This window comes from Herpailurus yagouaroundi, unplaced genomic scaffold, assembly GCF_014898765.1.
Source record: "Herpailurus yagouaroundi ecotype Mexico unplaced genomic scaffold, PumYag 216, whole genome shotgun sequence".
Lineage (NCBI taxonomy): Eukaryota > Metazoa > Chordata > Mammalia > Carnivora > Felidae > Herpailurus > Herpailurus yagouaroundi.
In genome coordinates, this window is record NW_024412447.1 from 7814747 (window position 1) to 7828421 (window position 13675).

Here is a 13675-nt window from a genome sequence, read left to right on the forward strand (position 1 = left end):
CATATTGGACAAAGGGTTAGTATCCAAAATATATAAAGAACTCACCAAACTCCACACCCGAAAAACAAATAATCCAGTGAAGAAATGGGCAGAAGACATGAATAGACACTTTTCTAAAGAAGACACCCAGCTGGCCAACAGGCACATGAAAAGATGTTCAACGTCACTGCTCATCAGGGAAATACAAATCAAAACCACACTGAGATACCACCTCACACCAGTCAGAGTGGCTAAAATGAACAAATCAGGAGACTACAGATGCTGGAGAGGATGTGGAGAAACGAGAACCCTCTTGCACTGTTGGTGGAAATGCAAACTGGTGCAACCGCTCTGGAAAACAGTGTGGAGGTTCCTCAAAAAATTAAAAATAGACCTACCCTATGACCCAGTTGTAGCACTGCTAGGAATTTACCCAAGGGATACAGGAGTGCTGATGCACAGGGGCACTTGTACCCCAATGTTTATAGCAGCACTTTCAACAATAGCCAAATTATGGAAAGAGCCTAAATGTCCATCAATTGATGAATGGATAAAGAAGTTGTGGTTTATATATACAATGGAATACTATTTGGCAATGAGAAAGAATGAAATATGGCCTTTTGTAGCAACGTGGATGGAACTGGAGTGTTATGCTAAGTGAAGTAAGTCATACAGAGAAAGACAGATACCATATGTTTTCACTCTTATGTGGATCCTGAGAAACTTAACAGAAGACCATGGGGGAGGTGAAGGAAAAAAAAAAGTTAGAGAGGGAGAGAGCCAAACCATAAGAGACTCTTAAAATCTGAGAATAAACTGAGGGTTGATGGGGGGGTGGGAGGGAGGGGAAAGTGGGTGATGGGCATTGAGGAGGGCACCTGTTGGGATGAGCACTGGGTGTTGTATGGAAACCAATGTGACAATAAATTTCATATTAAAAAAATAAGTAAATAAAAATTTAAAAAATAAAAAAAGAAACACAGAAAATGCTAATACAATATTAAGTTAGGTAAGTAAACAAAAATATAAGCACACTATAAATACAACTATGTAACATATATTCCTAAAACAGAGACCAAAAGAAATAAACACAGGAAAAGGTTATTTTGTTACAATGATAGGAATGTTTTATTTTGTTACAACGATGATAGGAATGTTTTAAACTTTATTTTTTAAAAAATTTTCATGTTTATTTATTTTGAGACAAAGCAAAAAGGGGAGGGGTTGAGAGGGAAGGGGAGACAGAGAATCTCAAGCAGGCTCTGTGCTATCAGTACAGAGCCCGATGTGGGGCTCGATCTTACTGTAAGATCATGACCTGAGCCAAAATCAAGAGTTGGACGCTTAACCCACCGAGCCACCCAGGTGCCCCTAAACTTTACTTTAAATGATTGGGGTGCCTAGGTGGCTCAGTCGGTTAAGTGTCCAACTACAGCTCAAGTTATGATTTCACAGTTGGTGGGTTCAAGCCCTGGATCAGGCTCTGTGCTAACAGCGCAGTTCTGTCTCCCTCTCTCTCTCTGCCCCCTCCCCCACCCACTTGCACTCTGTCTCTCCCTCTCTCTCTCAAAAATAAATAAACATTAAAAATAAATAATCCTTATTATTTGTATAAATTAAGATTAAAACCTGTGCTCAGCTCACACTCCCCAAATACCTACAGAACAAAGTTCAAACCTGCTTAATGAAAATCCCATAAATGGCTCCCCGTTACTTTGAGGCCCGGCAGGTAATTTTTAAGTTTGTTCTGCCTGCCCACCCCCATCTCCTGCTACTTCCCTCCAGCCACCTGTGCTTCAGTCCTATAAGAACAACCACCCGTGAGAGGCCTTCCTTGCCTAGGGTTATCTTAAGGGACCCCCAGCATCTGGTAAGAATCCACATGCCCTGCCCCCTACGTGCCTTTGTGGTAACCCTTATCACTTGGCTGTAGGTGAGTTATCCCTTAGCTTAGGAGTCTTCTCGGGGAAAGAAACCGTCTTCCTGGACCCCATAGATATTTTAAGTAATTGTTCAATGTTTGGGAAGACAGTGTAGGACAGCCACTGAAGGCCGCCTCCTGCATGAAGCCTTCCTGATTCCCACACCACCTCCACCATTCCGGGAGAAATGTTGTGTTGGCATAGCACTTTATGTGCTCCCTCTCTTGTGTTGGCATAGCACTTTATGTGACCTTGGGTGACAGAGTTATTCTCTCTTAACTCAGAGTCCTCATCTGTAAAATGGAGCAGTAACACTACCTATGTCACCAGGTTATAGTGAGCATTAAACCAGGTTATGTTTTCGATGCCCCATGCCACGCTCAGGGTAAATACCCAATAAAAGAAGCCACTGTGATGATTATTTTGACATTTGCCTTGCTGTCTCATATTGCAGCATGTACACTCTCACCTCCCCTGTTAAATCGAAAACTCATCTTGGGCGGGGAATATATCCTGTCTATCTCTGTATCTTCCATAATGCGTGGCAGGCTCTCTTGCCGCAGTAGACACTGACCAATCATTCCTGAATGTGCACAAAGAAGCACACACGAAGGCCATACACGTGTGCAGGTGTGTGCCTATACATTTGTGGACACACATGCATCAGTCTGTCCTTCTGTCCTCACTTGGCTGGACTGTCTGGTCTGCAGCATTCAACAGCACTGATCACCCCCACCTTCTGGAAGTGAAGCATTCCCTAGCGTGGCTCCTAGGATCTTTCCTCCCTTGGATTTCCACTCTTAGCTCTCTGGTGACTACTTCTCACCTCCTGCACGCCCAGCCCCTCCCCCACTTGCCCTGAAATGTCTGGTCCCCATAGTGCCATCACAGCCCTCTTCTTAAAGTAATTTTTTTAATTAAACTTTTTTAACTTTTTTAATGTTTATTTATTTTTGAGAGAGAGAGAGAGAGACAGAGCATAAGTGGGGGGAGAGGCAGAGAGAGAGGGAGACACAGAATCCAAAGTGGGCTCCAGGCTCTGAGCTGTCAGCACAGAGCCCGACGCGGGGCTCGAACTCACAAACCGTGAGATCATGACCTGAGCTGAAGTCGGACGCCCAACCGACTGAGCCACCCAGGAGCCCCTCAGCCCTGCTCTTCTTGCTTTGGACACTGTTGAGTGACTTCGCCAAAAGCACAGATACACTGGAAGAGTGTGGAACGGTCACAAGCCTGGCTGTCGCCAGCCTCACTCTTCCCTTCTCACCTCCAGACTCGCAAAGCCTGCCCTCCTTCCTTCACCTCCCTCCCCAGGGTGAGTCATCAGTGCTGTGGTGTCAACAATAGCTCCTTGAAGGATTCCATCCTCCTCCACCCTCCGCTAGGTCCTACGGCCACTGGGTCTGCTCCAACCTCTCCACTTTTTACCTGGACCCTGCAGCCATTGTGAGCACTCCTTGGTTCAGCATCCTGCTGAAAGCCCGTCACTGTGGACCAAGGGATGCATACAGGTATAGATGCGCAAGAAATCAACTTTCATATCTCAACTGGAGAATCTAAGTGGTAGGTATATGAGTATTTGTGGCAATTCCTTCAACTTTTTTGTGCTTCAAATTTTTCATAAGATATTGGGGAAAATATCCTTCAATGGTTTCTTTTGACTTCTTGGATAAAACTCAGACTCCTTCATGTACACCATAAGGCCCTCTATGATATGGCCTCTGCGTCACTCTATAATATCATCTGCCGCCACACACGTCCCTTCCCATAAACCATCCAAATACTTGGAGCTACTGGGGAGAGTTGGGGTATTTCATTCCTCTGTGCCCACCGATTTGCTGTTCCCAATTCCCAAAATGTTCTTCCCTGCGTTCTTCCTCCCAACCTCCTCTGTGCCCTTCAAACTCATCTCAAGTGATGCCTCCTCCAGGAAGCCTTCGCGGACTCATCTGGTTCCTCTGCCTCTCCCCTGGCTCGCAAAGGTTTAAGGCGTGCAGGGCCCCACCTAGGACTAGATTGGCAGCTATGCCGCCTCATGGAGGCCTGGCCCGAGGGCTGGGCTCTAGTTACACGGCTCTGAACCGAGGAGGAGCTCTCATTTCTCCCCTCAGAGGACGCGTCCTCGGGCAGGTCCTCTGCGTGTGCCACAAACACACTTAGCTGGCTGAGCGGATCCTGATGCTGGATCTCACAGGGCGACCTGGGGAGCCCCGCCGAGCCCCGCGGCCTGCAGCAGGGGCCGCGCCGGCCAGGGGTGGAGGCCCCCCCTCCCGAGGAAGAGGTCCGGCCTGGGGTAGGGAAGAAGGCGGGGCCTGAGGCCGTGCGAGTCGGTGTCCCGGGCTGGGGACGGAAGTTGCAGAAGTACCATTACTTTCAGTTTTGTTTCTCTTTCAGGCACCCAGCCCCAGCGGCTTCCAGGCCCCGGGGCCCCCCACGCCCCGTCCCGGAGCCCAAGGTCAGCTCAGACCCGGTAAGCAGGGCGGATGACGGAAGAGCTGGAAGGCGTTGGGGGAAGGGAGCGGGAGGAAGAGGAAGGGGGAGGGGAGGGACCCGGAAGGCGGGAGGAGAAGAGAGGGTGGGAGGGAGCACCCCACCTCGCACCACTCCGGGGCCAGAGGCCTGAGGCTTACCTGGGAAAGGCCTCCTCCCACTCTCTGGCCTGTCCTCCCCGACCCCACGCTCCAGAAGTTTGGGGGAACACCCCCCTCCCGCAGTCTCTTCCTGGAGGATTTCGTCCACTGTGCTGGGATCTGGGGGGGAGTTACAGACGGGTCCACACAACTCCCCTTCAGAGGCTTCTAGGAAAGCTGAGGCCTCTTTCAGCAGGACAGGTAGAAAGAAAGGCCTCTAGGAGATGAGGCACAGGTTGCGGTGACCCCAAGGTCTAAGAGCTAGAAGGAGAGCAAGGCCGCCCGCTCCCCACAGCCTGCCTTCCACCTGCTCCAGAACCCTCCCAGGGGTAATTGGGCAGGAAGTGGGGCCCCTTGACCCCTGATGCGGTTCCCAGGGTCTAGAAGACAGGTGTGAGGGACTACAGGAGTTGGGGCCCCTTACCCTGCCCCAGTTGCCACAAGTAGAGGTGACTGCGCAGCCGGACCCTCTCCTATGTCCTCTCTGCCTGCACCCCTTACCCCTGCACCGGTCCCCAGCAGGGCCTCAGGACTACTCACACAGGGCTAGCGCCACACTTGCCAACAGGCCTGTCAACCCTGGGGTGCTGACCATCACACAGCTCCCTAAGGCTGGGCTTCTTGGTCTGGTTCTTTCTCAGGGCACTAGGCACAAGGTACAAGGCAGGAAGCATTTACTTTTTTGCATTTGCTGAATGTATGCCCGGAGAGGGGTGGCTCCCTAGCTCAAGAGCAAGCGGCCACAGGCCCTGGAAGACCAGAAGGACATTCCTGGCCATTCAGGTGAGACCTCAGCCCTGGTGGGGCTTGGGGATGGGGAGAGAGGCAGGCTGGCAGGCTGGAGGCAACGTGGAGGTACCCTCTGCCCTCTGACCCCGACCTCTCCCTTGCAGCATGGTTTCCCAGGGATCCTCACCCTCCCTACTGGAAGCCCTGAGCAGCGACTTCCTGGCCTGTAAAATATGCCTGGAGCAGCTTCGGGCACCCAAAACGTTGCCCTGCCTGCACACCTACTGCCAGGACTGCCTGGCCCAGCTGGCTGAGGGAGGCCACCTCCGATGCCCTGAGTGCCGAGAGACCGTGCCCGTGCCACCGGCGGGCGTGGCCGCCTTCAAGACCAACTTCTTTGTCAACGGGCTCCTGGATTTGGTGAGGGCCCGGGCTGGCGGAGACCTGCGCGCGGGGAAGCCAGCCTGTGCGCTGTGTCCCCTGATGGGGGGGGCCGGCACGGGGGGGCCGGCCACTGCCCGGTGCCTGGACTGCGCGGACGACCTGTGCCAGGCCTGCGCTGACGGGCACCGCTGCACTCGGCAGACCCACACCCACCGGGTGGTGGACCTGGTGGGCTACCGGGCAGGCTGGTACGACGAGGAGGCCCGGGAGCGCCAGGCGGCCCAGTGCCCTCAGCACCCGGGAGAGGCCCTGCGCTTCCTGTGCCAGCCCTGCTCCCAGCTGCTGTGCCGCGAGTGCCGCCTGGACCCCCACCTGGACCATCCCTGCCTGCCACTGGCCGAGGCTGTGCGCGCCCGCAGGCCAGGCCTGGAGGAGCTGTTGGCAGGCGTGGACAGCAACCTGGCAGAGCTTGAGGCCGCCCGGATGACGGAAAAGGAAGCTTTGGCCCGGCTGCGGGAACAGGCAGCTAGGGTGGGAATGCAGGTGGAGGAAGTGGCCGAGGGGGTCCTCCGGGCCCTACTAGCCCAGAAGCAGGAGGTGCTGGGGCAGCTACGGGCTCACGTAGAGGCTGCTGAGGAGGCTGCTCGGGAGAGACTAGAGGAGCTGGAGGGCCGGGAGCAGGTGGCCAGGGCGGCGGCCGCCTTTGCCCGTCGGGTGCTCAGCTTGGGTCGCGAGGCCGAGATACTTTCTCTGGAAGGGGCGATTGCCCAGAGGCTCCGGCAGCTGCAGGGCTGTCCCTGGATGCCAGGGCCATCCCCCCGCCTGCTGCCCCAGCTGGAGTTCCATCCTGGGCTCCTGGACAAGAACTGCCGCCTGCTAGGGCTCTCCTTTGAGGAACAGCCCCAGAAGGACGGTGGGCAAGAAGGAGCTGGAAGCCAGGGAGGGGATGAAACTTCGAGCCAGAGAGAGGACGGAGCCAAGTCAGAGAGACACGGTGGAATCCAGCCCCAGAGTAGGGCTGGAGCTTGCACCCCAAAGGAGAGCAGAGCCCAGACACCCCAGGAGGATGGAGCCCAGACCCCAAAGGAGGACAGAGCCAAGACACCCCAGGAAGACGGAGCCCAGACTCCAAAAGAGGGCAGAGCCCAGACGCCCCTAGAAGATGAAGGAGCCCAGACCCCGAGGGGTGGTAGATCCAACAAGAAGAGGAAGTTCAAAGGCAGGCTCAAGTCAGTTTCCCGGGAGCCCAGCCCAGTGCCTGGGCTGAACCTGGAGGGCTCTGGCCTCCTCCCCAGGCCCATTTTCTCCTGCAGCTTCCCCACGCGGATGCCAGGAGACAAGCGGTCTCCCCGCATCACAGGGCTCTGTCCCTTTGGCCCCCGGGAGATCCTGGTGGCGGATGAGCAGAATAGGGCGCTGAAGCGCTTCTCCCTCAATGGCGACTACAAGGGCGCGGTGCCCGTCCCCGAGGGCTGCTCCCCATGTAGTGTGGCTGCCCTGCAGGGAGCAGTGGCCTTCTCGGCCGGCGCGAGGCTCTACCTCATCAGCCCTGATGGTGAGGTGCAGTGGCGCCGGGCCCTGAGCCTCTCCCAGGCCAGCCACGCTGTGGCTGCCATGCCGAGTGGGGACCGCGTGGCCGTCAGTGTGTCAGGCCACGTGGAAGTGTACAACATGGAAGGCAGCCTGGCCACCCGGTTCATCCCTGGGGGCAAGGCCAACAGGGGCCTGCGGGCACTGGTGTTCCTGACGACCAGCCCCCAGGGCAATTTTGTGGGGTCCGACTGGCAGCAGAACAGCGTGGTGGTCTGTGATGGTCTGGGTCAGGTGATTGGTGAATACCGGGGGCCAGGCCTGCATGGCTGCCAGCCAGGCTCTGTGTCCGTGGATAAGAAAGGCTACATCTTCCTGACCCTTCGCGAGGTCAACAAGGTGGTGATCCTGGATCCAAAGGGGTCACTGCTCGGCGACTTCCTGACGGCCTATCATGGCCTGGAAAAGCCTAGGGTGACCACCATGGTGGACGGCAGGCACCTGGTTGTGTCTCTCAGTAACGGGACCATTCATGTCTTTCGGGTCCGCTCTCCTGATAGTTAAAGGGCTAGGACAGGAGAGGGGCTGGGGAGGGACCGGGGGGGGGGTGCTGGGGCTATAGGGGGGACGAGGGAGGCAAGGCCGCCATGGGATGTGGTGGCTGAGGGTGTTTTCCGGAAGGCAGGGGCTGGCAACCTTTCAATGTGAAGTGCCAAACTGCTAACCCCTCTTCAGGGTGTTGTGGGGATGGGACCAAGGGCAGCAGTGTGACCACAGCTCTCAGAAGCAGGGGAGGAAGGGAGGAGTGCGCCGAGAGCTAACTGTGTCTCCTGCTTTTGGGGGGGTGACTGCTGCTTCCGTCGCCACCCTTGTAGGTCAAGTTTCTGAAATTCGTAAGCTTGTGCTGATTGGCGTTCTTCAAAACTACTCCCGATGGGATGGCCCAGGGAGAGTCTTGGCGAGGCTGGCAGAAGGAATCCTCCGAGTCGAAAAGGGTTTGGGGTATGTCAGGCATGTGCCTTCTAGAAGAGAGCTGAGAACCCAGGTCCCCTCAGGTCAGAAGAGGTCTGGGATTTTGAACCAGCCACAGTCCTGACGTAGAGATCCCTCTGAGGGTGGGCTTTGTGGGGGACCAAGTACAGACTCCAGCTGAGGCCAAGAGGTGTGTACCTCAAAGTCCGTGAGGGGAATGTGCCAACAGAAGGGCTGGAGTCTAAAACACAGGGTTCTGAGTATGAGAGGGGAGACCCCAGGGTCTCCCCTCCCACCACCAGGCTAATCCAAGGCAAGACCTACGTAGGATGTATAATCTGTGCTTTGATGTCTTTATACTTCCTAGAGTCTTATTTTTAGTTCCCCTTAGTTTTCTGGTGTGATTCCTTTCGAGAAAATTTGGGTTTGGCAGAACTAAAGGGTGAAGGAGTTTGCCTTCAGGTGGGCCATTACTATGGGAAAAACAGCCTACCCTAACCCTGGAGGCCAGGTGCTGGACTGTGGGGCCAAACCAGCTGGAAAACTTGAGAAGTCAGTTGTGGGGCTGGGCTGGGTGGAGGGATGAAACCCACAGGGAAGTCTGCCAGAGGTGAGCCGCGACCACTGTACTCTTGCATGGGCCATGGCAGCACCAGAACCGAGGTGGACGTGTTGAGCCTGGGGCTGTCGTGAGATGACCAAAGGGAATCTTAATCTAGGGATCATGGACAATGGAATGTTCATGGGGACCAGAGGGATTTTGGACAAGTCCAGAGGGAAAGTGCAAGGGAAAAGAAAACCCTTTTCTGGAGAGGTCGTTGCTTATTCCGTTGAAGTAATGGGGGAAATCATCAAGGTCAAGTGTACAAATTCAATTATATAAAAACTGGAAATGTATACACAGCAAAAAAATAATGAAAAGGAAAGGAAAGCCAGTAAGATGAGGAAATTATGTAGAATTGGTCCAGGTAAGGGCTGAGCCTCCAGTACATGCAGTGACCAAGAGATCTACTTGGTTAAAAGACCAATCAGGCGACGTACGCAGGAGGAAATGCACACAGGCCAGGACTAGGAAACTATAAAGTAAAGTCAACCACTTGGCATTCACCAAAAATATATTAAAAATACGTCACGGGGAGGTAGACTGCTGGCATTATAAAGTGTGATGCTTTCTGGAGAACAATTTGGCAATAGTTGACAAAGGTAAAAAGAAATGACCATAGGACTAAGTTATCTCACTTTGGGGAATACATTCTGGGAAAATAATTCAAGAGGAAGAAAGGAGTTGCACAGAGATATTTGTGGCCGTCTTATATGTCACAGTCATCGACTGGAAACTGCTTGGCTGTGAGGGACAGCCAAGCAGCTTGTGGTCTGTTCGGACCATGAGCTATTGCCTTCACGTATGACAACTATGAAAACTATTTAGAAGAATATGTTATGTGATGCAATCATAGCAAAAAGAGAGAGAGAGAGAGAAAGAATTTGGGATTATGACCACTTAATGATAGCAACAAGGTAAAAGTATGTCTGAATAGTTACCGAGTGGAAATATGTTCAACATTTGTAAATAGTGATTTGGGAGACTGAGTTCTGAGTTCTTTCGTGTACATATATATGCACATTCATATATGCACATTCCTACTTCAGTTCTTATTGACCATTAGGTAACATATATGCTTAATATTTACTTCAAAAACATACACCTCTAGAAATGATGTTTGAGCATAGCTATTGGATTTGCAAATGAATGTGTCAGTTGGTATAAACGAGACTGTCCAGTTGAAGGAGAGGCAGGAGTCTGGAGGAGAATCCCAGCTGGCCAGGGCCTGGCAGGGAGGAAGGGCAGAGCAGAGGAGCAGAGGCTTGTCTGCAGAGGTTGGAGAGTCCTCTCGGGTGATCAGATCATTGTGGAGTGTCCACAAAACAGGGGAAGGTCATATTGAATTCACCAACTAATTCAGAATAACTGGAAACCAAGTGGTATTTCTACAGAACCAACTAGTATAGAGTAAGTTGTACGGGGGTGGGGGTGGGGCAGTGTCTCATCTGCTTTGCAAGCTCTATTTCCAGAGTGAGCACAGGGATGGCTCGTGGTAGGTGCTCAATAAATGTCTGTGAAATGAACAGACAATGGTAAGACTCTTGTAGAGGTTTCCCACCTCAGATGTCTAAGCCCCAGCCAACCAAGCTGTCCAAAAGCTTGGCTTGTGAGAAATTTCTGGTAGGGGGCACTATGGACACAGTCCACCATATGCCTCTTGGGGGGTGGCCCTCCTCTGAGTCACAAAAGAGGTGAGATTGGGGTGACTTGATTGTGTGTGAAGGGGGACCTGGGAGGTCATACGCTCTAGGGGGTCATACACCTTCAGGTTAGCAGAGCCGTTCTGAGGGTTGCATTGGAACCACAGGAACGCCATCTGGCTGCAAGAAGAGAATCCCACAGATGCTTCAGAGCTGCGGGAACCACCTGGCTTTCCAGAAAGCTGTAGGAATCCTGGGAAGCCAGGCATTGGAAGACTGACGGAAGTACTAACTTTTCCTCGTTGAGGGGTAGGGGTGGGAAGGCACAGAACACTGGCAAAACGTGAAATGCAAGAGAAGTACAGTATTGAGCGTGCTATGGAGGTAAAATCTCCATCACCTTACCCGTGACCTAGGAATCCCACTCAGCACCAAAAGAAAATTCTTGGTTAAACTAAAGATGTGAAGAAATCAGGAACATCATGAAAGATGCAACACCCCTCCCCTACACACACACACACACACACACACACACACACACACACACACACCACATTGGGCTTGTAACAATTTTCATTCCATTTCGTGTTTGGAACTTTCCAGGTTGTGCATATACTGGTGAAAGGAGCATGCCGTCCCGGTAGGGAGAGGGTGGGTAGAAAACCTCTTTCGTAGTCTTTGTGTCTAAAGGGAAGTGAATGAGGTAGCAGAGACCTAGGTTGAGTGCTGGCTCCTCCACAAGACAGCTGTGTGATCTTGGCTAACCTCCTAACCTCTCTGAACCTCCATTTCTATGTCAGTAAAATACACAACATACCCACTTCACAGGGTTGTCATGAGTGCCGGGTGAGAAGCACAGAGAAGTGTTTTGCATGCCATGAAGTTCAGATCCGAAGTGTGGGTTAGGAAAAACCTCAGCCAACTTGTACTGACTTCATATGGACTGTTCTGCCAGTGCAAGCCTGAATGGGGATGTTATAGGAACATGTCGACGAGGTCAAAGCTCAAGAAGGTCTGGGTAGAGTTGTTACCTGTTTCTCTTTTGGAGGAGATGTTTTGCCTTGCCGCATTTATTTGAAGAAGCCATATGTAAGACACAACAGTAATTGTAGGAGCAGAAGGGACCAATGGCCAGCTTGCTAAGACTCAGTGCTGTTCCTAAAAGCCAGCTGAGAACCAGACTGTGCTAAATTAAGGACCAATAACCATAGACATTTAGGAAAAATTCAAAATGGCAAGCGTGGCCTGATCTTTTGATAATTTAGAGAAAATATAACTCGGGAGGGACTAACTTCCCCTTCCACTGTAATCTTATAATTACTATATCTATAAAGCCATGTTACCTAATACATGCATAAGAGGGAGAATTCCAAAGGGGCAGAGGTCTGAGAGAGAAGTCAGAAATCTTCCAAGGAAGTCGGTAAAGTCGGTGATCTGAGCTGGGCAGGATTCAATAGGTGGTTGCCAAGGCCAAGGTGTTTGACCATCTCTCCGTGGCAGGTCAGCTGACACTATAGCTATCCTGTAAATTGAGTGGGAGATTGGACACAGGGCATAGAGGTCTGTTTCAGCAGAGGGGAAGGCGATTTTGGACTAGCTGGGGCAGAGAACTGCCAAAGCGGGCACTCAGGAAGATGTTCCTGGCAGGAGAAAGATCAAGTTCAGATGCAAGCTTAGGAAAATAGGTAGTTTGACTGAAGACCACAGAACCAGCCTACCCAACTGGTTCATGAATATAGCTTAATTAAACGGATCCGGACAGAAGCAAAAACAGGTTTTCTGGGGACCATAGACGCCTTTGACAGGAGAGTGGAGTAGTACAGTGGGATCAGGCAAGACCTCACCTGAAGCCCCAGGTGAGGAATCTTTGGGACCATATAAAGAGGCAATTAGGAGGGAGGTTTGGAAGGACAACTTGACTTGTCTCTGGAGAAACTTTGAACCGGTTAGCTCAGCAGCCAAAAGAGACAGGGTTGGAGACAGAACCAAGACCTCAGTACCCATGGGGTCAGCCCAGCAAAGTTTTAGTTGCCATGGGCTGAAGAATCTGTGTTGTAAACTCTTTCATTCCTTCGTGTACTTTGTATTTTTCTTCCGTTTCGTAATAAATTCTTCTGAAAAAATGTGAACCTTTTCTTACATGGATTCATGGCTGTGGGGAACTGTCAACACCAAAGCCCAGAGAGCAAAGGTATCATGGCCACCCCTGCTGTAGCTCCAAAGATGCCAACATCTCGTCCTTGGGGACACTGCAGGAGGTCCCACCTAGTCCCGGCCACTGCCACCTATAGACAGAGGGCCCTCTGGGCAGAGGTGTCTTACAGGCTAGGCCTCGGTGGGAGCCAGCCAGTGACCTGGCTCAGCAGGACTGAATGTGGGCACACTCAGGTGGGGAATGACTGCATGGAAGTGGGGTGGGGGGCAGGCAAGGGGCCCAGGTCAGGGTGGCTGTGCCCACCACTGGTCTCTGCTTGTTTTCTGGTTTGGAGGAACCAAACAAGCAGCTGTGGGCACCGTCCAGCATGCACAGTGGGCCCTGCGGGGCTGGGCGGAACATGTGCCTGCTCGCCAAACCTACCCGCTCTGACCTAGTCTCCAAAGCCCCTGAGGGAGCTCCTGCCCCCAGCTGTGCTGAACCAGAAGGGGAAAGACCTCAGATGTTCTCTCTCTCTCTTTTTTTAATGTTTGCTTATTTTTGAGAGAGGGAGAGAGAGACAGCGGGCGCGGGGCAGAGGGAGAGGGAGCCAGAGGATCTGTGCTGACAGCAGCAAGCCCGACGCTGGGCTCAAACTCCCCAACCGTGAGATCACGACCAGAGCCAAAGTCAGAGGCTTAACAGGCTGAGCCACCCGGGCGCCCCAGTTGTTATTTCTAACTCACACAACCTCTGACTTCCCCATCAAATACAGTAGATGGAATAGCAGTTACTGAGTGCCCGCCCACCTGTGCTTCATACCCATCGGCTTCCAGAAGCTTCAGTTCCTACAGAGTAGGAATCGTTAGCATTATTTGACAGACAAGGAAACCAAAGGTGGCGAGGCTTGCTCTTGGATCCTGACTCCGAAGCTGCCCTTCCAACCAGCTCTGAATCCTAAGCCTATGTTCCTCTTCTCTCCTTCGTCAATGACGGCCGAATGAAATGAGATCTGAGGTTCCTTCCTGAGCTAACAGACCAGGCCCTTGTCCCTATAATAGGACTGGAATCTAACACAGGAAGGGAAACTCAGAGATACTTCTGAGCATCCCAGCGGCTAGTGCTCACTGCGGGGGGGGGGGGGGGGGGGG

At 52.5% G+C, this 13675-nt stretch overlaps 1 protein-coding gene across 3 annotated transcripts in view; it reads left to right on the forward strand.

Annotated features, from left to right (window-relative positions):
- Positions 1–3960: 3960 nt before the first annotated feature.
- Positions 3961–13675, forward strand: part of TRIM56 (tripartite motif containing 56) — a 23395-nt gene continuing 13680 nt past the window's right edge. The window contains exons 1-4 of one of the 3 annotated variants that reach the window (XR_005784840.1): positions 3961–4194; positions 4296–4371; positions 5173–5314; positions 5425–8229. Coding sequence is in view for 1 of the 3 variants with exons in the window: in XM_040456022.1 (XP_040311956.1) it covers positions 5426–7738 (2313 nt within the window). In the remaining 2 variants the exon portion in view is untranslated. The other 2 variants (XR_005784841.1, XM_040456022.1) reach the window with 2 other exon arrangements.